At 42.4% G+C, this 25,430-nt stretch overlaps 1 protein-coding gene across 1 annotated transcript; it reads right to left on the reverse strand.

The window, feature by feature from the left end:
• Positions 1-393: 393 nt before the first annotated feature.
• Positions 394-23,782, reverse strand: lhx5 (LIM homeobox 5). The gene is made up of 5 exons (XM_033647761.2): positions 23,169-23,782; positions 21,108-21,331; positions 20,122-20,399; positions 16,472-16,637; positions 394-2,492 (listed from the first exon to the last, which is right to left on the reverse strand). The coding sequence occupies exons 1-5, from the start codon at positions 23,339-23,341 to the stop codon at positions 2,143-2,145; spliced, it is 1,191 nt and encodes a 396-aa protein (XP_033503652.1). The 5' UTR covers positions 23,342-23,782; the 3' UTR covers positions 394-2,142.
• Between the last annotated feature and the right edge of the window lie 1,648 nt (positions 23,783-25,430).

The following is a 25,430-nucleotide window of genomic DNA, read 5'->3' on the forward strand; positions in this document are numbered from 1 at the left end:
AAGATGCACAGACAGTATGTTTAGGAGGTGTGCAGATGAAGAGGGGTGACGCTGATGACTTTATTTATTTATCTGCTTGGTTGAGATGTGGTTTGTATATTTAATACCAGAGACAGTTGTTTAGTTATCTGTATTAATGGTTGTAAATATGTTTGGGATCCTTTTTACAATTTCATTTTTAAATGAGATGGATAGTGAGAAGGTGGGAGGATTATACAAGTGTACACAGTGTCATTTATTCATTCAAGTATTAAGCAGCACAGAATGGAAATTTGGAGTAAAAATTGTACCTTGGCACAGTACTTGTACTTGTAAATGTATTTAGTTACTTCCCGACATTACAAACAGGAGAAACTTGAGGTCAGAGTTAAGAAGAAAGCCACTTCTTCAAGTTGTAAGAGAAGGTTTTATTACCAGTGCTATTTACATAGAAATAATACAGCCTTGCCCCTTTCCCCCCCTTCAATGCACACACACATGAGCACGCATACCCCCAGGCACTCAGCACACACACACACGCACACACACACACACACGTTTGTATCCAAGAGTATCTCAATACATCAGAAATAAGACACATTCTCTCTAGATCTTACACAACGTCCAAAGGAAACGCAAATGATCTCAAAACAATATGTCAAGTCGAGATAAATCAGTGTGGCCGAAAACACAGCGTTACACGTGTCGGATGTGTTCTGTTTAAGACGTGTCGATGAAGCGGAGATGGCTGAAAGACTAGATGAAATTAAAATGGAATAAAAATTAGGTGAGGTTTTGTGCTGAAAAATATCAGCTAACGTGGTTTGTGTGTCTCCTTTCAGAAGCAGTATTATGAGGAGAGTATGGAAATATTGTTTCTTTTCCTGTGACTGCACAAAGGCTGACTTTTCAAATTGGAGCCCTGATGACACTTGGCCCTGAAACTACAGAATTATCTATTGTCATTATTTAGAAAGAAAGGAGAAAAAAAACAAGAATTTGTCCTCCGCAGCGCAGAGATGTTCACGTACACACAGCCGGATGCTGCTGCTGCTGCTTTGAGCTGATTTTTTTAATTCAGTGTGTCTTAAGGCCACTAGATGGCAATGAGTGCTTCAGAGCAGACGGTGGTAATGTCACAGATGTTGTCTGCCCCCTCTTTTGTTTTCTCTCTTTAGAGGAAGGAGACCTCAGCTGTTGAAGTAGATTCTCCATTATGGGTTCAATGTTCTTTTGAAAATCATTTCCATTAAAACATGTTTTTTAAAAGGGACAGTAACAAAAGGAAGGTCAGGTGAAGCAGTCTGCAGAGCAGAACTATCAGGGCCGGCTGGATGGGTGTAAGATTTGTGTGTGTGCGTGTGTGTGTGTGTGTGTGTGTGTGTGTGTGTGTGTGCGTGCTTGAGTGAGCACAAGTGTCTGTATAATTGTGTCCGTGTTTTGAATAATGGTATAGACATCCTTCTTTTGAGCTATGATCAAGAACGCTTTTTGTGCATTAAGGGACTTAAAGCTGAGATGTGTGCTAGAGAAAGTCGATGCCAGAGGTGTGTGCATGTCTGTGTGTGTGTGTGTGTGTGTGTGTGTGTGTGTGGTTTCTATCAAGAAGCAGCCTTTGATCTGACATATTGTCTTACAGAGGAGAATGTTTAAAGCAATGTTTTTTGTGCCTTGATCGCCACATACGCGTTCGTACATCAACGTAAAAGCGTGTATGAAAACCTGGTCCTTTGTCTCTAATATTGAGGGTCGTGTTGCGATGAACAGAATGAAAAAAAATAATAATGCTTTTAAGCAACGGTTTTAAAAACAAAAATGTGGTGAGAAATTAAGAGAACTAGAGATGTCCCCTTTGGCATTTCTCTCTAATGTGTTCCTAGAGCATTAGAAGATACCTTCGTTAACATCAAGGGGAAGGCGAGAAGCATTTCAAGTCCCACAATCCAGGAAGGGATATGCTTTGGAGTGTCTACCGGGCAGCAAATATTACTTTTTCCAGTAGGCTGTCCCATTCTCGATTCCTTCAATTGTGAAAATCAGTCCGTGATTTTAAAAAGTCCTCCGTAAAAATCTCACCAGTTCTTTCCACTCCACAATTTTCATTCATCTCCTGAATTAACTAGGCTGACCTCCAGCCCAGGAACGGTCCCTGCGCTTCATCCTTTACCAGGCTGTGGTTTCTCCCATCTCCGGGCCTTGGTGGGACATAGGAGCACTGTAGCTGGAGTTACTAGCCAAGGAGAAAGGAGGACTGGGTCCGCCCCCATATGCCTCCCCCTGGACAGGCTGCAGGGAGCTCGGTAAGCCCGGCTCCGGACTGGGGGTTTCCGCATGGGAGATCATGTCCGTGAACCTTTGGTCGTCTGAGGGGTGGTGGCCCGATCCCTCCATGGCTCCGGGTCCAGAGCCCAGGATGTAGGGGGACTCGGCTGGAGACTGAGCCTGTGAGGATGGTGGGCCGTGGGGGAAGAAGTCGTAGTTACCTCCTGGTCCGTAATAGTCACCTTGGTATTCTGTGGAAGGACAGGAGAACACAGAGTTAGACTTTCTACCAAAGACTTTAGTATCAGTGCTGTTGGTATGTACACCGACAAAAAATAAAGCACCAGAATCCGTATATAACCCATGTAATCGTAAAGGCTGCCACCATGTGACCAATGTGCTAATGGAAGTAAAGAAGGAGGTTGTATAAAGAGCAAAAGTCCACGTAAGGAGTAGGTTCAGGTGGTGGATGAGTCAATAAAACACAGGACTTTACCCCATGAGACCAGTGATCGTGTCCCGTGCGAAACCAAACAGAACTTTGAGTTATTTTAAGGTACACTGTCACGTTACGTTAAGTACGTCACTTTACTTACCTAAAACTAACCTCATAACTTTATGTTACATACATACCGTGACTCTGCCCAATCATGTTTCTTTTCGAAACCTAACCATCATAACTTTACTTTGCTAAACATAACCTTTGTAAGTTTATGTTAAGTACGTAACTTTAAGTACATAACATGACAATGCTCAAATATGTTTCTTATGCTAAACCTAACCTACATAAGTTTATTTTCCTAATCCCAAAGCTACATTACATAACGTTAAGTATGCAACGTGACGAAGCCCAACCATGTTTCTTTTCCGAAACCTAACCTACATTACTCTGTTTTCCTAAAAATAACCTTCTTAACTTTACATTACGTACATCCCTTTACGTTCCTAACCCTAACCTAATTAACTTTAAATTAAGTACGTAACGTGATGATGCTCAATCACATTTCTTTTCCTAAACTTAACCTATGTAACTTTACTTTTTTAAACCTAACCTACATAACTTAACATTAAGTACGCAATATGACAACTATGTCTTCCCAAACCTAATCTACATACCTTTACTTTCCTAAATCTAACCTTAGCATTAAATACTTAAAAGTGATGATGCCCAGCCATGATTCTTACCCTAAACCTAATCCACGTAGCTTAACATAAAGTACGTAACATGATGACTCCCAACCATGGTACTCTTCCTAAACCTAACCTACATAATTTACTTTCCTAAACCTAACCTACAGTACAGGCCAAAAGTTTGGACACACCTTCTCATTCAATGCGTTTTCTTTATTTTTATGACTATTTACATTGTAGATTCTCACTGAAGGCATCAAAACTATGAATGAACACATGTGGAGTTATGTACTTAACAAAAAAAGGTGAAATAACTGAAAACATGTTTTATATTCTAGTTTCTTCAAAATAGCCACCCTTTGCTCTGATTACTGCTTTGCACACTCTTGGCATTCTCTCCATGAGCTTCAAGAGGTAGTCACCTGAAATGGTTTCCACTTCACAGGTGTGCCTTATCAGGGTTAATTAGTGGAATTTCTTGCTTTATCAATGGGGTTGGGACCATCAGTTGTGTTGTGCAGAAGTCAGGTTAATACACAGCCGACAGCCCTATTGGACAACTGTTAAAATTCATATTATGGTAAGAACCAATCAGCTAACTAAAGAAAAACCAGTGGCCATCATTACTTTAAGAAATGAAGGTCAGTCAGTCCGGAAAATCGCAAAAACTTTAAATGTGTCCCCAAGTGGAGTCGCAAAAACCATCAAGCGCTACAACGAAACTGGCACACATGAGGACCGACCCAGGAAAGGAAGACCAAGAGTCACCTCTGCTTCTGAGGAGAAGTTCATCCGAGTCACCAGCCTCAGAAATGGCAAGTTAACAGCAGCTCAGATCAGAGACCAGATGAATGCCACACAGAGTTCTAGCAGCAGACCCATCTCTAGAACAACTGTTAAGAGGAGACTGCGCCAATCAGGCCTTCATGGTCAAATAGCTGCTAGGAAACCACTGCTAAGGAGAGGCAACAAGCAGAAGAGATTTGTTTGGGCCAAGAAACACAAGGAATGGACATTAGACCAGTGGAAATCTGTGCTTTGGTCTGATGAGTCCAAATTTGAGATCTTTGGTTCCAACCGCCGTGTCTTTGTGAGACGCAGAAAAGGTGAACGGATGGATTCCACATGCCTGGTTCCCACTGTGAAGCATGGAGGAGGAGGTGTGATGGTGTGGGGGTGTTTTGCTGGTGACACTGTTGGGGATTTATTCAAAATTGAAGGCACACTGAACCAGCATGGCTACCACAGCATCCTGCAGCGACATGCCATCCCATCCGGTTTGCGTTTAGTTGGACCATCATTTATTTTTCAACAGGACAATGACCCCAAACACACCTCCAGGCTGTGTAAGGGCTATTTGACCAAGAAGGAGAGTGATGGAGTGCTGCGGCAGATGACCTGGCCTCCACAGTCACCGGACCTGAACCCAATCCAGATGGTTTGGGGTGAGCTGGACCGCAGAGTGAAGGCAAAGGGGCCAACAAGTGCTAAACACCTCTGGGAACTCCTTCAAGACTGTTGGAAAACCATTTCAGGTGACTACCTCTTGAAGCTCATGGAGAGAATGCCAAGAGTGTGCAAAGCAGTAATCAGAGCAAAGGGTGGCTATTTTGAAGAAACTAGAATATAAAACATGTTTTCAGTTATTTCACCTTTTTTTGTTAAGTACATAACTCCACATGTGTTCATTCATAGTTTTGATGCCTTCAGTGAGAATCTACAATGTAAATAGTCATGAAAATAAAGAAAACGCATTGAATGAGAAGGTGTGTCCAAACTTTTGGCCTGTACTGTATGTAACTTAACGTTACGCACTTAACTTACCTTAGGTATGTAACATAATGATGCCCATAAAACACTTCCTAAACCTAATCTACGTACCTTTATGTTAAGTACGTAACATGATGACTAGCAACCATGATTCTGTTCATAAACCTAACCTACGTAACTTAACGTGAAGTACGTACAGGTTGGGGGTGTCCATGGGTCAAACAAACACAAGACTTTCACCCAGGAGAACAGTGCTGTGTCCCATGTGAAACAAAGTGAACTATGAGTTATTTTAAGGTGCGTCATCACTTTACGTTAAGTAAGTAACTTAACGTTATGTACGCAACGTGACAACATCCAAGCATGATTCTTTTTCTAAACCTAACCTAACCTGTACGGGCACTAACAGTTCCCCACAACAACCTCACACACACCTCCACCCTTACCTAAGTGGTGAAATTGATCATGTCCAATTTCCAACCAGCCGCTCTCCAACAGCCTCATTTGAGTGTATAAACAACTCCACACTTCTCCACCTCAGTTCTCTCGCCTTTTACACACTGCATTCATCTCCCTCACTCATTCAGCTCGCAGCCATGCGTGCACCTCGATGGATTCCCCTGCTGAAACTTCTGGATCTGGATGAGGAACTCCAAAATGAGATTCCAGCCTCCCTGCAGCCCTGCCAGGTCCTGTCGGCTGCATCTCTCTCTCCGTCATGTCGGATGCAGCTTCCAGCAACATCCCTCTCCTCCACCTCACTGGGCTGTGGCTATTTCCTGAGCTACACAGATCACGCTCCATTGTTCCCAGCATGTAACCCAGCTAGGGCTGCAGCTGATTTCATTATCAGCTAGTCTAGCAAATGTTTTCTTGATGAATTGATTAATTGTCTGGTCTCTAGAACACAAGGAAAACGGTGCAGGCTGCCCATCACAATTTGCTTAAGTCCAATTTGAAACCTTTACTTTGCTTATTTTGTTCAACCAACAGTTCAAAACCCAAAGATATTCACTTCACAGCGATACAAACCAGACAAACACTAAAGATCCTCACATTAGAGAAGCTGGAACCAGACACCGCATCGCAGCATATCTGCTTGAAAAATGACTAAAAAAGATTAATCAATTACCAAAACATTTGCCAGTACATTTTTGGGTGATCGACTCATTAATAACTAATTGTTTCAACTCTAAATACGCCATTATCGCATGTCTGGACACCTGTTTTGAATCTTTCAATCCAATTGTACCCTTTAATTTACACCTTGCTGATGTTTTTTTATCCACAGTCACAGTGCTGGATCACTGACGGTGTTCCATCTTAGTCGAGTCAGTCGTGGTTGTGACAGGTTTACCCCAACTCTACTTTTATCTTTACAGCATCACAAGACAAAATAGCTCTTTATCAAAACTGATCATGCCTGTTTACATGTCAGCAAATCATCACAAAGATCTGTGAGGTCCGAAATCAGTGACTCCACATGCAAATATCCACATGAACATATGCACCAACAGGAGCAATGGCTGCTTTAGGCCTCGATTACACTGAGAACGTTTTGCCCGTTTTAAAACGCGAGGCGCATTGCACTGCCTTTTGATTGAATGCTATTTGTAAAAAAAATAAAAAAAAACTGCGGTTTGTAAAGTCGTATAGCTCTGCGTATCCAGCAACCACTACCACCAGTTCCTCCTCCATTGTTTACCAACTGTAAGCTTGTTGGCGAAGGCCTAGTCTGAGTGGGCGGAAGTTCGCTGCATAGATCAGCCTCTCATTGGGCGGAACGAGCCACCTGCTGAAGTCCCGCCCTACCACCTCCGGTTGTCATAGTCGACAAACATCCTTTACTAACTTTTGCAGTGTTTGATCTTGCGGGGATGTAGCCATTTTTCTGCCATGGTTCGCGTCCTGTAGGCAATATTTTTGTGGGCGTGTTACACCAAAACCTGTTTCCCCCCGGCAATATTTTTGCAAGCGCACCGTTGCTGTGGCACCGCCCAGAACGATTGTGATTGGTTGAAAGAAATAAAAAAAGCCGGGGCGTTTTTTTCTCCAATCTTAAAGTGAGAGTCGGCCCAGCCAGACCTTTCTTTTCTTGAGAAACTAGCGAAGGCCTGCCTCTCAAATCATCCGATTGGACAATGGGAAAAACTGGAAACAACATGGGGCACTTTTCCTGCAAGAACGCCAGGTGCCTAGAGCGCAGAAATGCGAGCACGTAGCAACACAAAAACAGGAAGCAAAAAGCTTCATTATCATTAAAACAATTACAAAAAGTCGCCTCCAGCTGCTAAAACGCTTTCTGTGTGATCAGGGCCTTACTCTGTACATTATTCCACTTCTACATGACACTTTCACGAAAAACAACACATGTAAACCTCATGGTGGAGCTACGGGAAACGCCAGAAAGATTCATCCTCTGAGGACCATGATTGTCTGCACAAAATTCCACTCATGTTATAGTCTGACCAACCAACCGAAAAAAAAAACCCAACCCAAATCTATTATTTATATACAGTATATTGAACCTCAAACTCCAGCTTTTAAACTCCCTTCCTCTGGAATATTTGACGTTCACGACTGATGACGTTCTTGTCTAAAATATTTCATGGCGTTGACTTCAAAGCGCCGCAGCAGAAACTGGCATGTTAATGACAGAATACAGCCCAAATTCCTTGCTTTCACAGAAAACCTCCAGCACACACTCAGGATTTACAAATATTCCTCACCTAACCTCTAACACTGACTGACATGTTTACACCTCTGAGAGGTTTCAGCACCGTCTGGGCCCCCGACTAATGTTTGATGTCTCCAGGTATACTCACATTTATACCTCGACATGGTGACATTTTTCATTCATTATTCATGAATTTACTGAGTCTCAAAATGTATCTTGAACAGAGATGGGTTGGTGTAAGATTTTATCATGAATCATGATAAAATACACACAATGAGTTGAACCTGGTGGATTTCCACTATCTGGATAATCGTGGGTATGGTGTCCAGCAGCACCCACAGAGACTGCTGGGTAACTAACAATAAAAGAGAGTGAAGGCTGCACACACACCAACCTTAAAACACACAAAAGATCTTAATTAAGCATCTGCATATTTCATATCAGAAGACGTGATGCCATTTCAAATAGCTGAAAAGTCTGCCTTTTTAAGGTTGTTTGTCTTTAACTAAAAATGATGCGTCCCAGTAAAAATATTTGTTTCTTCACTAAATGTAAGGTAAAGTCATTCCAGTATGTTTTAAGCATATTCTGATGGTTACTGGGATGACATCATGAATCACAATCATTCTGGGTGACCTTGAAAGCTGTCCATGACAACCACGAGTCCAAGATACAAAGGGTTAAAGGGTTGCAAGTTATTTAAAAATCAATCTACGCAGATACTTTTGTATTCATGTGCCCAGGTTTAAAGATTTTCTCTCCATGATTTCTGCCTCCATCCAAGTCCAATTAAGGTGATGCAAATTTTGTTTCTGGTGCTCACAGCATTCAAACATTTGGATTTTAAAAGCCATCGGAAACATGTATCTCCACAAACAATGTCCCTGTTCTCTGGAAAATTCAAAATCCTCACTCGGTACGTTCACATGCACAGTTCAGTTGAGCTTTGGTTACAGCTCGACTGGGCCATTTAATTGGACTGCTCTCCTTGTCCCAGTATACAAGCACTGTTGACTGAAGTATGTCTGACAATGTTACCATTGGTAACGATATTCGCCCTTTCAGATCGTTAGTATTGGACTTTTTTACGGTTGACCTATTGCGTCACAGACCAAACAATCGACTGGTGGCAAACTGGTACCATGGTGGACATTTCGTGCGTGCTGTATGCTTTACTTTTTCTTATTGTCTTTTGTTCGACTTCCAGGTGAAAGTCCAGGGTGGAAACTGTGGAGCATGCTCAGACCGTCTCGGCCAGTTTGGATCCAACTGACTGTATACGTGCGGGAGTAATTCGACTCCCAATCTCATTATCTTGGTGTGTTAGTTCGACTTTTAGAAATTCTGTTTGGTCCGATTTCAGTCGGACTAACATGTTTACATGTATTTCAAAAGTCCAGTTTTCGTCGGACTGACTCAATTAATTGATTTTCTCTAATGTCATGTAAACGTACTGACTGTGGCGACTGCTTATAGGATGTTCTTTGGATCCAGGGTAACATAGAAGCTGATTAAAATGCTGTGAACACTGAAAATAAAATACAATTTTCAGAGACAGAAATCTCAGAGACAGATAACCCAAACTACCAACAGACAATGCAACAAGAAACACACTTGTATTTTTTATATGAGTGGTCCGACCTGTTCTTGTATCCAAGCAGTACACACGTGAATCCAACCCTGAGTGCCACGCCACTTTGAGATCCATCCAGTGCACATTTGGACATAACAAACCAACCAGCAGCTGAGCTCCTCTCACACTCTCTCAGAGCAGAGCTACACTGTATATGTACAGTATACTCTCTTATCTGTCTGTTAAATATGAAACTCCAGCCAGTAAGCAATTAGCTTAGCTTAGCACAAAGACTTGTGGTTCTTTGTTTACAGTGTACCAAAAGAGAAGTATAGCAATGACTAGCTGTAGAGTTTAACACGGGGTTATGTGCTGGACTATGTCTTTCGCTGGGTTCCCTGGCAACCTCGCTGTGCAGACAAGACTCTAGGAAGTTACCACGCCTGTTCAAGATCAACGTGATCTTACAGAGATATGTGAAATGACCACGACCTCTGAACACCGCATTATGTGGTGGCATGGCTGGGTTCAGGCACCAAAAATACTAGGTTCAGAAAAAGAAAGTGTTTTCAGTTTAAATAACTACTGTATGCTTGTTACGTACGGGTCGTAAGTATGACGTAAAATAATGTAAGTACATAACGTAACAAACTACATAAAGGGCGTAAGAACCTAAGGTTAAAAGAAGTCCACTTCGACTTTTTGTTTCACATTGGACACAAACCACCATCTGGTATTTGTTGACCCAATAATCACACAGACTTCCTCTCTACATGGACTTTCTCGCTCTTTACACCACCTACGGCAGGGGTGTCCAAACTTAATTGAAATTAGATTATGTGAAAATACCTAGGGGCCGGCTCCTTCTCACATCATCGCTGACATACCTGGTGCACGTCTACAAACTGTACAATGTGAGATGAACGTATTTAAAATCGATCCGCTGGCCACGATTCTCCCCTGGGTGGGACTTTGAACATGCCTGACCAGCACGTTCTTCTTCCGAAGTTGTTGAATACCACTGCTTTGTCTGGGATTTTGGTGTCAGATACCGGATGCTAAAAGTCGGCTTTCTCAGTGGCGGTACGATACACCACCAGGAGGTGTCAGTTTACAATGCAGCCATACGTAACCTGTTGTGGCGTTATGATACACCGCTCGTAGGCCACATAGCTTCTGTCGTGGTGGTATGACGTCAAGTCGAAACGCTGCCAGTAATGACATAATGTAAAGACCTGGAAAGTCCCTATAGGGTGGGCGGATGGAAGGGGTGGTGGTACAACAAACCCAGGACTTTCACCCAGGAGCCTGGTGTTCGCTTCTTGTACAGATGTACAGCCAAACCATGATGTTTTTTTCCAAACCTAACTACGTGCCTTTGATGACTTCCCAACGTTGGTGGCAGCATCCTGAAACATCAACAACAGACGCAGGAGGATACCTACGTATGTGTAGACACAAAAGGCCACTGACAAAGCAACGATATGTGTCAACTTGGGTTGAGAACGTGTTGGCCTGACCTTTGATGTTGTTACTTTAACCATCACCCATTGTGTGAAGTCTTTGAACCGGGGAAATCGTGTGTCCACCACGACAAAGGATCATAATTGACTTTTCATTGTCAGTGTCCGCGGTGCTACAATGTAAATTCAACACAGTATGTGCCACCAACATGTAATGCAGTGTTAAGAGGTCATTTCAGGTGTTTCTGTCAGATAATATTGTTCCAGATATAGCAAGCTTTTTGACTTTGGACGGAGCCAGACGAGCTAGTTGCTCCTGTTTCCAGTCTTAATGCTTCTGGCTGCAGCTTCATATTCATCAGACAGACATGAGAGTGGTATCGATCTTCTCATCTAACTCTTGGAAAGACACAAATGAGCGCACAGTATTTACCAAAACAAAAATATTCCTTCAATACTACACCAGAGATCTCCAAACACACCACTGATGTACTTTCAGATGAGGGCGTACGTGAAACATATGAACACACATGAAACGAGGGGTTCGAGGGTGCTGCTAGAGCATCAAACACTTCATTTCCTGCATCCTGGTGAATTTTTATGCACCAATTTGCCTTTCCTGCATCTGTTTATAGTGTAAATGTCTCCAATTATGTCAAAGTAAAAGTTCTCTGCTACTTTCATGTGTACTTTCTGTGTTCTAAATATTTAGGGGGACGTGTCCCCTGTGTCCCCCTTTAAATCTACACTTACGCATTCAGACTGTGCAATGATCCTCTCAACACAGCCGCAGTCTCAAAAGGACGACGACCCAGGTGAGACTCAGACTTTTGATGAAGTGCTGAAATGGCGAAAGTTCCAGAGGACTGACTTTTTGCAGACTCATTTGACATGCTGTTCTCTGAAACTATATTTCTTGAGTTATTTATCGTAAAAAGAAATCCTGTCAGAACGGTTTACAAAGGATCCATCCGCGCCACATGTAGCCAATTACTTCACACGCCGTTTGCATCCATTAACAATTACAAACCTCCACCTGCCTTCTGCTTCTCAACGCTTCCATATTCACGTTCCAAATTTACATCCTCCCCTCTGCTGCAGATTAAACATTAAATCCATTCTGTTTCAACACCACCTTGAACTGAGATCGATGGCAGACTTTACCCCGCTGCCCCAGATGTTGCACTAGCATTTCTGCACTCGCACCATATGCTCTCTCCTTGCTTCCTGTTTCAGCCTAAACAGGCAGAACCGAGAACTCGCAGGTTAGATATCAAGAAATGATTTTTACAGCTGCGTTTATTTGCTGTTGCTTTTTTGGTGATCATCAAGAGGGACGACGAGAGCTGACATGACTTTCACAAACAGGCTAATTATTTGATCTCACAAACAGGCCCCTGCTAGTTTGGCCGACCTTGAGGATAAACAACAAGCTTGTGTTGTGGAGTGTGTGTGATGGGGATGGGGATGGGTGGGGATTGAGGGAAGAGGGGTGGAGGTGGGGGGGCTGCTCTGGAAACTATAATTACACTCACGCATGCAGACGCACCACACACAGGCATTCCTGGCTGTAAGCAGCAGCAGCAGAGGAACATAAGGAAGCAGCGAGCTCAGATAAAGGCGAGCAGAAAGGCCTGCTCTGCTGCGGCGGCGGCACAAAAGGGTGTGAGAGGCAGCGTGTGAAGAAAGCAAGAGAGACGAGAGCGAGGGATGGAGGTTTTGTCCTCTGTTTTCCCCTCCCACTCCCTGCCTCGCAGCCTTGACGGCTCCAGTTTATTGTATCCTCATTGCCCGGGCCCTTCAGGTAGATGTGCAGGAGCTGTATAGAAACCACGGCTCTCAGACTGTCCATGAAAAACAAACTGCTGATATACATGACAGGTGCATCTGATTTATTCCTGCAGTTCAATGTGGAGCTATTGTTGCGTTAGCGTGCTGTTGTCGCACGCTGCCCACCTGCTATTGTCTCCGAGAAATGTTTTCTTGATCCAGGCGACCAATTGAAGCTTTAATACCCTGCAATCCAGATGTTTTTATCCTCCAAGTTGTCTTGACAGGGATTTATTTATTTATTTTTGAAGGGATATTGATTTGAAGGAGTCGTTACCCGGAGATCACATTGTGTTCTTGCGCACGTGATTAGAAAAGACAGTGTAAAGAAAGCAGCTTATTGTTTCATCAGCAGTTCATTTTCACATGTGGAGACCAGCAAACAAGGTGCGCCTTATCTCCAGCATCCAATGGGAAGAAACAATTTAATAGCTATTAATATTTGCTAACATCAAACGTAAATTTCATCTGATTTTGAAGGCGCTCTGTGCTGAAAGTCAGAGCTACAAATGATTTCTTTAACCCGATCGAGACCTAATTATGTTCCGAACACAGAAAAATATTGTAATGGTGGGTTTCTACTCTAAATGCAAAAAAACAGTTAGATTAGGAGACTTGATTATGTGTCATTTTGTGTCTATTCCCACCATGATAATATAAATGACAATAAATGGTCTTAACAGATCTTTTTTTCAACAAAAAACCAGAGTTGATTTATTTCTAAGGAATATTTAACTCATATCAGTGACTAAAGTGACGCTTTTAAACACATTGCATTTATATTTTGTATTGTATTCGTCATCACGGCTCAAAAAATCCTCAAATTCTGAAGTATCTCCAGAAAATACTGTGTTCAAAGACTCTCGAGATGAATAATCTATGAATATGTCCACTTTTCATTTTCCAGTGGCACTCAGATCTCCTGCCTGTTCCAGTGGAGGAATACTTCTGAAATTAAATCCAGAGTAAAAGCTACAAATCTTTTGTACGATATTTTGTCATGCACAAGTAATATAACATCTCATGTTTATCTTACACAGTTTAAACACAAATTTATGTACGTTAGTACGTTAACAATGTGATTCATAGACGGAAACGTGCCTTGTGCTGTTAAAAAAGGGGGCGTGGCTCTACTGCAGTCCACTTTAGACGATGTGGAGCACTGTGATTGGCTCAAAGACATCCCATCAAATCAGTCAGATGACAGTCGAGACATCCTAGAAGAGTTATGGTGCGTTCGTTTTGTACTCGGAGGTCGGAAATTCCCAGTTCCCAGTCGGAAGTTTAAACTCGATCGGATTTCCAACTTGGAAACTCGGAGCAATCGCATCAACCCCGACTTACAAATTCAAGATGGCTGCCAGTCACACACATAGTGAGTAAACACTCTGCTAAAGTACTGTTTATAGCAATTTTATCTTATTTGTTTTACATTAGGTCAGCCATACCCATAGTACTGTTCAATCTTTATGCGTGTGCATGTTGCTACGCTGTCTGTATGTGCAAAATACCACATCGAGCGTTGTTATCAACTCAGTGGCTACGGCTAGCCCAATGGTAACGTCCGTGGTTTTTTCCAACTTGTCCACCGTTGTCAACTAGAATGCAAAAACTGTTGTCAACTCGGAGGTGACGTCATTCCCACTTCTGACTTCCGACCTCCGAGTACCAAACAAACGCACCATTATATCCAATGGAGTGGACGGAGGATCTGAAAGGGTTAATCAGTCACCCTCCAGCTACGTCAGCCCAAACAGTTTCATGACCAGCTTTATATCTGAGGAGCTGCTTTAGCTTTAACATATTTTTGGTATGTCAGTCTTTTGCTGATAGGAATTAATATCTTCTTCAGGATACTTGTAGTTCCAAACTTAAGATATTTGCTATTCATTGCTGCTGAGCCTTTTTTCCTCCTTTAACACTTCAAAAAATTAATCAAAACTACTTTTGATTAATCAACTCTAATGTGTTAATTTCCTCCCTTTTTTCTTTAACCTTAATTTGTCGAAGACGTAGCAGATTTATTTTCAAGGAGGAAATTAACAACTTGTCAGAAAGAGAATGACGCTCAAGAGGTGAGCCAATAAGGTTTTTTTTTCTCTAATTTCATCAAATGCTGTAATCTGTAAAGGGCCTTAAGGCACATTTTGATCTTCATTAAAACTTCAGTGACACTTTTTTGCTGCAGAATGGTACAAGAATTTATTCAGCAGAGTTTACACTTGCTATTTTGGAAGTTCTCTATTCTGAAAGAGTTTTGATAAACCACAACTGTGTCTTTTGATCTTAAATGCATGACTTGAATGCCACCCATGCTGCATCAGTTCCTTCAAACGTGCATCCTTCCAGCCACGAGCGTAGGTTTAGTTTAAACATGTGGGGGCGCATGTAAAGCAGGGGGGTCTCAGGGTCTTCTGTCTGCAAATTTTGAGCCTTAATTTCCTGCATTCTGGATTTTTTTTTTGCACAAATTTGTGCCATTTCTGCATCAATTCATGGTGGATACTTCTTTTTTATTTCATGAAAATAAAAGTCCTCTGGTACTTTAATGGTCTGAATATTGAGGGGGATGTGTGCCCTGCATCCCCCCTGAAATCTACGCCTATGCTTCGAGCTGTACAAGTGTCACTAAGTGAGAGTTAAGTATGTTAAAGCTTATTTTGAGCCTTTAAAAACTTCACTTTAGATAAACCAGAACTGTGTCTTTTGATCTTAGATGCATGATGTTAATACGCCACCCATGCTGCATCAATTCCCTGTAACGTGCATCCTCCCAACCAGGAGCGTAGATTTCGTTTTAACATTACGGGGGGACATATAAGAAGTGGGGGTGTGGGGGTCCTCCACCAGGAATTTTTTTGCATCCTGATTATTTTTTCTGCATTAATTTACTTTAAAATAAAAGTCTTTGAGGGGGATGTGTGCCCTATGTCCCCCCTGAAATCTACGCTCATGCGCCCAGCTGTACACAAGTGTCAGTAAGTGAGAGTTAAGCAGGTTTCATTCTTATTTTGAGCCTTTAAAATCATCTTCTGATCTTAAATGCATGACTTGAATATGCCACCCATGCTGCGTCAGTTCCCTCTAACGTGCATCCTCCCAGCTAGGGGAGTAGGTTTCGTTTCAACACTGGGGGGGACGCATAATCTAGGGCCTTAATTTCCTGCATTCTGGTGATATTTTTCTGCATTAATTTCTGATTGATATTTCTTTACTTTAATCAAAATAAAAGTCATCTGATACTTTTGTGTTCTAAATATTGACGGGGACGTGTCCCCTGAATTCCCCCAAATTCTACGCCCATGCTCCCAGCTGTACAAGTCAGTCAGTGAGAGTTAAATGGGTTTAATGTTTATTTTGAGCCTTTAAAATCTTATGTATAAACTTAATTTTCCATCTAGAAGAAAACTCTCTTCTGAACACACACACGGGCCGAATAATCCCCAAGGTTAGAGTCAAATTAAGGACTGATCTTTGAACAAAAGATAACTAGATTAAAGAAACTCGTGACCCCTCAACGTCCGAACAAACTCCCCTGAGGTCTGCAGCGTACAGCCGATAAAGAGCGATCTTCATGTAATCTTCCTGCCGCTTGGTGCTGTACCTATTAGCCGTGTTGGTGCTGCTGACGGATGTAATTAAGTTACACCATATCACATCACAGATTATTTCTGAGATTACATTTGCAGCACAAAATAAAACCTGATATCCACATTAATGCTGCAGCAGGTGACACAAAGACGCAGGACCGTGCACCACATTTTCATTAAAGTGGACATTTCTTACCTCCGTAGTAACCGTAGGCCCCCGGTCCTAAGATGTCCGGATCCTCCAGCCTGCCTCCCAGGGGCCTCATCCTCCTGGGGCCCCTGAAGAAGGCGTGCCGTCGGGCCCCCAGAGCACTCAGCTGCTTCATCCGTCGCTCTTTGGATCTTCTGTTCTGGAACCAAACCTGCGTGGAAGCGGAGGGACGGGGGTCACAGTTAAAGAGGGTTTTAGCTCGCAGCCTTCTCACTGCCTTCACTCCATCTGTGTCATGCCAAGAGTACGAGTCATGTCGCTGTGAGATTCACACTCTGATCACACTCACTACAAGATTCAGTCTGTTGCACGAACACAAAATGCACAAAGCACAACTGAACAAATTAATATGTATCGTTTGAATCCTGATCAGTTTTAGCTGATTTCACTGATCTATTCAATTTCATGCTCGCTGTTACAGAGTCTGTGTCGGGAGCAGAATCTAAATCCTGTTTTTATTTATTCATTTATTGATAGATTTCAGCCTTTAAAGGGCTCTTATTCAAAAAGGACAAACTATGTTGTACAAACTGTACAAAATTATCCCAATTCCAGGACAGCTCTGTGACCATGTTTGACCTGTTTTTATTGTATAACAATTATTTGTGGCATCATTTCATTAGAGCTGCAATGAATAATTGATTAGTTGTCGACTATTAAATTAATCAGTGACTAATTTCACAGCCAATTCATTGGTTTGAGTCATTTTTAAGGAAAAATAAAGTCAAAATCATCTCATTCCAGCTTCTTAAATGTGAATATTTCCTAGTTTCTTTCATCCTTTGTGACAGTAAACTGAATATATTTGGCTTGTGGACAAAACAAGACATTTGAGGACGGCACTGATGGACATTTTTCAATATTTTCTGACATTTTAAACAGCAAACAAGTAATCAGTTTATTGAGAAAATATTAATGTGCAATGATAATAATTGTAAATTGCAGCCCTACTTTTTATTCATATTGATTTCAAGGTTTAAATTCTTGGACCTCGGCATTTAAATGGCTTAAAAAATTGTGTTTACCTAAAAGTAAACTAAAAGTGTTAAAGCATTAAAAATGCAGTTACATGTCACAGAAAAAGTCAAAACTAACCAAATATGAGATGAAAATTTCCACATTAAGGTTTTGATCCTTTAAGGAATACAAGAAGTCATTCACTCTTTTAAACATATATAGAAATGTTAAATATTTCTCTGGCGAGCGCAAAATATCGTCAGAAATTAGGAGACGCATAAAGATGCTCTGTTTGAAATTAAGTGTTTTATCTGTGGCAGAATATAATAAGACACTTATAAACTGGAGCTGTAAAAAATACATTTTCCTGCTGTAAAATAAAGACGAGCAGCAGAGCGATATAAATGCACCCAGCACACAAGCTACTGCACCTCAGTGCGAGTTAAAATAAACAGTGGAAGCTACAAATCAGAGTCTAAAAAGGCTTATCAGTGACGTGAGATAAACTGTCTTTGAAGAGGAACAAAGGAGGATTTCACTACACACCATATGGAAGAATGTCTGCATTATAAGCACATAACACATCTTGTTTCGCCTTTGCATCACTGCTGCATAATGATGTATGCTCACCCCAGCCGGGCTACACCAGAGGCAAAATCCCACTGTGCTGCAGATTAACAAAAACACACACACATACACACACACACAAAAACACCTAAAACCACTTAGGCTCTGTTCTATGTGCTCCAGCAGCAAAGGCAACACCTGCTTATTGAGAACAATCGTCTAACTGTAGGGTACATTTTTATGGAAATGCTCTCGCTCCCCTCGAGAGAGCGTTGCTTAGGGATTACATACACATGCTGGAGAAGCAGCGTAGCTCACAGGGCTCCCCGTGCTCAGAGCAATGGTATTTAACACACAGCGAACGAGGAGGAAGATGACGAAACAGAGCCTCCATTTTGGCTCCGAGCAACACAGAAGGGGTGGAGGGGAGGCGAGGGGGGGATCACGGGCGGAGGGATGGACTACTGCCTGATTGATTGATTGATTTATTGACTGTTTGATTGAGCTCTGTTGATGCAGCTCTCACACACACTCACACACACAGCAGCCTGCAGTATATGATATAGATGAGGAGGCCCTGGTCGGCTCTAATAAGCAGTGGGAACAGGCTGGAAGTGAGTAAGAGCAGAGAGGTGGGAAAGGGGAGGGTGGTATGTAAATCTGTGAAATCAGCGATAATTACAGTGAGTGCACAAAAAGCCACATCACAGTTGGCAGAGATGGTGCTAATCATCTTGACACAGTCTGTACCCAGCCTCTGTGTGTGTGTGTGTGTGTGTGTGTTTCTGTGCATCTGTATATGTGTCTGAGGGTGAGCACACAGACAGAGACAGAGGTCCAGAGCAGCTCGTGTTGTGCTGCAAAACATGTTTGTATGTGGGGCTCCTCTCGCCTCTGGCAGAAACAAGACTAACCTTTCACTAATTTCACGGCTGTGCGACACGTCTGATGACTGAAATAACCTGCTGTCTGCACAAAATAAAGGCTATTTGTTAAAAAAACAAACACAGTGTTTATTATATCCATGCAGCGGTAAATTAGATTACTAGATCTTAATTTGAACACCTGCACATACAGATACAAACGGGCAAATATGAACGCAATCATTATAGGAAAAGGTTTAGATTTCAGGGGGATGCAGGGGAAAAATATTTGGAACATGTGCATTTGTGTCCCCCAATAAAAACATGACAGGAGCACTTTTATTTTAGCAAAATAAAAGACATTTATGGCATTAAATGGTTAAAAAAAGACACAAATTGGTGCACAAGAATGCAGGATATTAAGCTTTTGCAGAGGACCTCCAAACCGTCCTTTAATATGTTCCTCCCAAAGGGAAACAAAATCTACGCCCTTGATAATAGGAGTAAAAAATAGTGGAGTTAATAGAGGATAAAATTAAATTTCAAAGGAATTAAAATTTAAAAAGTAGTGGGACATGACTGCTGGAAGACATGACCGAAAAACAAAAAGGAAAATTCTATGTGCACGTATATATTTTTGAAGAGGAACATATTAAATAAAGCTTTAAACATGTATAAATATAAATATGTTTGTCAAAATGAGATTCTGATTAAATCCTCACAGTGGAAAAAAATAAATCAAATAATTATTTTGAAAAATGTTAATAAATAAATGAATAAATAAATAAGAGCATCAAATAGAAAATTCCAAAAGTTAAAAATAAAATAAAATAAAAATAGATTAAATTAAATAAAAAAATAAAAATTTTAAAAATATTGCTGCAAGGTGGGGTTGCATTGTTGTGTGGGGAATATAAAATTATTATTCTGCTTCCACATGACTGTGAAACTATTTCTATAATGCAGACTGACAGTTGCATGTCTCTGTCGCATGTGAGCGTAATTATCATCATTTTACAGGTCTTTTTCTTCCATTTATATTTAAGAGAAATGCAGAAAATGTGACAAACAAGGCGTGGGGGGCGGCTCCTGTGTGGATCTAACACAGCTCATCATGTTGTGACATTTCTCTAACAGATGACGAGAACTTCAGTTAAAACCTCAGAGAAATTACCAGGTAATTCTGCTGATTTATAATCCGTCATTTGTGTCTAATTCGTCTCTGTCTCCGCACACAGCTGCTCTTACCTGGATCACCCGCATGTTCAGTCCCGTCTCCTGGGCCAGCTGTTCCCGGATGTGCCGGGTCGGCTTCGGCGTGGCGACAAACGCGGCCTTTAACGTTTCCAGCTGCTTGGCCTTGATGGTGGTCCGGGGCCCCCGCCTCTTGGTCCCCGAGTTCTGCTCTTCGTTCTCTATATTGTTCGTTTCCTTATCTGAGGACGTGGAATTGTCCGTTTCCTTTATGTCGTCCTGCATTGGGTCCTGCAGATCCGGCGATAAACTCCTATCTGTACACGACGACACTGAGGGGAAAACAAACAAGAGGAAGGTCACGATCCGAAATGTCAGGGAGGAGGAGGAAGAGGAGGAGGAGGAGGGGGCTGTAATTAGGCCTGGAGATGCACAGCGGCGGGATGTGCGTCCAAAATATGTCTTTAAATTGACTGAGATCTGTCATGCAGGGGATTTTCTGCAGCTTTTTTCATGCACACATTTTTAATCTTTTTTTAAAAAGTGCATTTGATTCTTTGCAGATTTAAAAAGCTAAAAAATATCATGCAATCTTACGCATGTGTAAAATATGTGTGCCTATGAGAGGGAGCGTGGCAGTGTCGGTGCAGCAGTGCAGCTTCTGTCCTCACGAGCTTTCTGTAAGGATGAATAGAGCGCGGGAACACACGGCCAGGCTAACATACTCATCCCCAGCGGATCCCGGCGTACAATAATAGAAAGCCATTGTCCTGTAGAGGTAAATATTGAAACCATTCATGTGACAAGGTTGTTGTGAGATGCTCTCCACGGACTGCTGCAAATGTTCCACACAAACAGAACCTCGCGCTGCTCACAGCCTCCACCCTCCGCTCTCCTTTGTGCACCCACAGGCCGGCTGTCACTTTATTCACCACACATGCATTTATATAATATTCCTCCACGACATGAGCAACACAAGAAGCGTTTTAAAATCTGTAACAAGAGACAAACACATTTATATATATGAGGGCGCTGATTACCTGAGTTCAAGTTGACTTCCTTAATGGCCCCGGAGCTCATGTAATCTTCTTTGCACACGAACTTGTTCTCGTCTATCACGTAGAGCTCCTCTCCCGTGGACAGCTGCTTGTTACACACCATGCAGGTGAAGCAGTTCAGGTGGAACACCTTGCTGCGGGCTTTGCGGACCAAGTCGTTTGGCGAGATTCCCTGCAGACAGCCCGCGCATTTAGTGCCAAAGCGCCTGCACGAGACCAGAGTTTAAAATTAATATTTGTCCTTTTTATAAAAAGCAAAATCACCTCCTGTTATAGCCGAATTATAATAAAAGCAGCAGCGTGCAAAAGCTCATATAATTGTCATCCAAATATATTTTTAAATGGGCCTGTTATGTCTACATATGTGCATATTATATAATAAAATGTGATCGGTAGGAATAAATAATTTGAGCATTAACACCTATTAAAGGAGCAAATATAAACAGAAGTCAAATTATTATAATGCTAAAAATATTCTTGTTTTTTTTTGCTAATAATATAATAAAATAATAAAAATACAGTGCGTCTTATTACGCGCCATTCAAGCCTGTATAAATATAAAGGCAATAAATAATCTATATTTCGCATTTCGTATTAAATCATGAGTAAACAATCATTTATAATAAACAAAACAATAAACAAAAGCATCTCTATTTAAGTGTCTGGCGGCGGAGAGCATTCCAACCCAAATATAAAAAAATGAAATAGAATAATAATAAAAAAAAAAAACCCGAGTCAGATTTTGGGAGCGAGCAAACGCCGCGTGCTCATTATTTCTGATGGAGGTGCTCTGACAATAACCCCACGCAAAACGCATTAGTGACAATCAACATATTGTAGCCGCGGATATATTATGGGATTAAGCAGAGTGGGAGCATCTTAGCGTGGAAATCTGCTCTTAATCCATATTCACCCGCTTAAATACCGAGTGGGACGACTCATCAATTTGATACACAAATAACCCCAAAATAAATTTTATTTAAAAAAAAAAGGTGCTGGCTGTTTTGTGATATTCCACAGTGGAGAGAAACACACCTGGTGATATTATATTAAAGCTCCTCAGGTGAGGTTGTGTTACAGGAGGCTCACCCCGGGCCTGCTGCACCTACCTGTGCCCGCCCCCCCTCCCGGCCCATCTGGGGGGTGCTTTAAGCCTCTGGCTGCAAACAAGCGCTTCTTTTGTGCAGCATTGTTTTAACACTAATGTCGCCTTGTCTCTCCATTTGCAACGGTATCGCTCCACTGTCCCTCCTTTCACATGCATGGCCGCAGCCTCCCCCAGCGCAAAGGGCACAACTCTACTCACACAACAAATGGACATATTAGGGTGATTACTGTTTCGCCTGGCTAATGGCTCGGCCATTTAAATCCACCGCTTGATGGGACCTGCGCTAATATGATGGCCGAGGCCGCGCGAGGCCAATAATAGCCCGTCCGGACAAAGGCTAATGTGTCTTACATGTCATTAGACAATTTGGGGGAAAATAACTGACACATACAAATGAAAATGATGCTAAGAGAGTGCGACGGGACAAACAAGGGCTTCACTTATCACTCAATTACCTGAGACACTTTTTGGGAATTGTGAGGCGGTTAATAGGCTGATGGTGTGTGAGGTGGTGTGTGTTGTCTGGAGCTGGCAAATACATTTAATAAATGCAAAGCACAGGATGCACGTGGCTGCACAGTGACTGAATATTTGTTGTTATTTGTAGTGTGCACGCCCTTTAATAAAAGGCCACACTGTGTGTGAGCAAAATTTCATTTTAGAGGTTCTTTAAAATATTTTGAAATATATTGCTTTTACATTTATTCTGCATGTTTTATTTTATCTGCCTACAATTTGATTTAATGTCTGACCCCTGTGCGCACAGGATTTAAGCCCAGGCTCGTCTCTGGGGGCCACACTGTTAGCACTCATATTTTCTTTTATTTCTCTTAATTATTTCTTTATCAACACTGCACCCATATAAATATCCACATATTCCTAAAATGTGCTGCACACTGCTGTGAAGCCTTATCAGAACTCTGACTCTCTGTTACCTGAAAAAGTCCATTTTGCAATAGAGCTTCCCGTCCCTGGAGAAGCACTTCTCGGTGAGGTTGCAGTTGCACTCGCAGCACTGGACGCACTTGGCGTGCCAGGCTCTGTCCAGCACGTTGAGGAGGAACCGGTCCAGGATGGGCCGTTCGCACCCGGCACAGTGGACCATCATGTCTCCGGCCTGCAGGACGCCGAGTGCCGACCTTCCCACACGGACTGCGCTGCTCGGACTGGGGCAACCCGGGTCTACGCGGAACAACGTCTTGGCTCCGGGGAGGTGTGCTGTCAGGCGAAAAGTGGAGGAAGCTCCCCGATCAGCGGAGTGACAATCCCCGGGAAGCGTTGTAGTCCTGCTCCTGTTTGGCTGCTGTCCTGGCACTTGTCACAATCCACAATCCAGAGGAGAGGAGGAGAGCTCTCAGCCGCGCCAGCTGATGGACTGCGTAATGGACACACCGGACATGTTTTCTCGCGCGCACTCTGTTAAAACATCATCATTCACACGTGTTTATTTCTAATATTTCATCCCTCTGCTCGTGCTTTGTTTTGGCTCCAGTCATTTCCTTCGGGCTCACCTCACGCCGCCACTTTCGCATCACTGTGCCTGGGTTATCACGAGGTTTTGCCAGCGCGACGCGCATTCTGCGCTCACATTGGATGACGCCCTTGTTAATTCCCGTGCCAGGAGAGCCAATCAGAACACAGTTGTTATGGTTACACGTCCATAGCTGTAGCCTCCGAGCGAACCTGAATCACACGCGGTGCGCAGGAACACCAGGGCCGCGCATGCAGGGTGTTTGTAGTGGCGCTCTGAGAGGCCAGCCTGCATGTGGAAGGTTTCATAGCGGGTCAGCAGTGACTGCGTGAGGAGGAGACAGCATCAGAGAGCCTCCTGCAGCATCTGCTCGGACCTTCAACTTGAAAGTCCACAGAAACCCGCTGCAGGTGAGGAAATACCTGCACAACAGGCGCGTCTACATGAATGTGAATAGATGCGCTGGGAGTGGGAGTAGCCGAACAAGGGCTAATGCTACACAACCTCCATAATGGCCTTGTGACAAAACGCTCGTGCATTACAGTGTGTCCGTGCAGGGCCGGGGAGGAGGGGCCGCGGGCCTTTTCTCATGCACAAAGCTATTTAGAGGGAAATGCGATGGATTAGCTGGCGCCCATCAATAGGGAGAGCCCTGTGCTTTAACACAGGGGCCACCAATCGAAGCGCATTTCAATATTTACCAACAGCCTCGTTTTGTTAGTTCGCAGTTAAGCAAACACGCAAAAGGCTAATTCCTGTCAGTGGATGCGCGAGAGGCGTTTTGTCTCTTTCCATGGTAATGATTCATTTCAATGACATTAGGTGTGAAGTTTGACTCATTTCACAGCATTACAGGCCGAGCGAGACAACATTTAGAGAGCAGCAGGTAAACAACACAAGACTGAACCATCAGGATCTATCTGTGTATTTATCTATAGCTGATCAATAACCTCATGTTGATGACCAGTCAGTTGATGATCAAAATAAAAGGTATTAAATCTGTCAGATAGTTTTATATTATTTATGAGACATTTTCTTTCATTATATCAGAGCTCTGACGTCAGTGTCCTCGTCTTGCTCAAGGGCACGTGGACATGTGGACAGAGGCCAGATATCAAACCAGCAACGTCATAATTAAAGGCCAACATCTTTGTCTCTTTCCCTTTATTTCTTTCCTTTATCTGTCCATTATTTCCTTTTCTGTTTCCCTTTTCCTCCCTTTTGTCGTATTCTATCTCTCTTTCTTTCCGTTTCTTTCTTTATCTATCCATCTGTCATTCCTTCTCTTTTTCTGCCTTACTCTCTTTTTTCTCTTGGTCTTTTTCTTTCATTTATCTTTCTTTCTTTGTCTCTTTTAATCTGTCCTTTTCTTTTTCTCTCATGGTCTCTCATCCTCTCTTTCCTTCTTTCTCTGCCTCTTTCCTTTTCTTTCTTTATCTATCCATCTGCTGCTCAGTTTTCTTTTTGTCGTCCTCTTTTCCATATTCTTTTTCTGTTTCTTTCTTTCTTTCTCTTGCTATTTCTTTCTTTCCTTTTTTGTCTTTTTCTTTCTTCTCTCTTTTCCTTCTTTCTCTGCCTCTTTCCTTTATCTATCATCTGTCATCCCCTTTCTTTTTCTGTCTTTTTTTCTTGTTCCATCTCTTTCTTTCTTTCTCCTGGTCATCCTTTCTTTCCTTTTTATCTCCCTTTTCCTCCTTTTGTTTTTGTCTTTTCTTGTCTTCTCTGT

Source organism: Epinephelus lanceolatus, chromosome 19, assembly GCF_041903045.1.
Source record: "Epinephelus lanceolatus isolate andai-2023 chromosome 19, ASM4190304v1, whole genome shotgun sequence".
Lineage (NCBI taxonomy): Eukaryota > Metazoa > Chordata > Actinopteri > Perciformes > Serranidae > Epinephelus > Epinephelus lanceolatus.

Excerpts from the sequence above, each read along its gene's own strand:
- lhx5 (XM_033647761.2), bottom strand. The coding sequence starts at position 23,341 with ATGATGGTCCACTGTGCCGGGTGCGAACGGCCCATCCTGGACCGGTTC. Across the intron at positions 20,400-21,107 it reads GGAAGTCAACTTGAACTCAG|TGTCGTCGTGTACAGATAGG; the intron begins GTAATCAGCGCC and ends TTTTCCCCTCAG. Across the intron at positions 2,493-16,471 it reads GGCCTACGGTTACTACGGAG|AATACCAAGGTGACTATTAC; the intron begins GTAAGAAATGTC and ends GTCCTTCCACAG.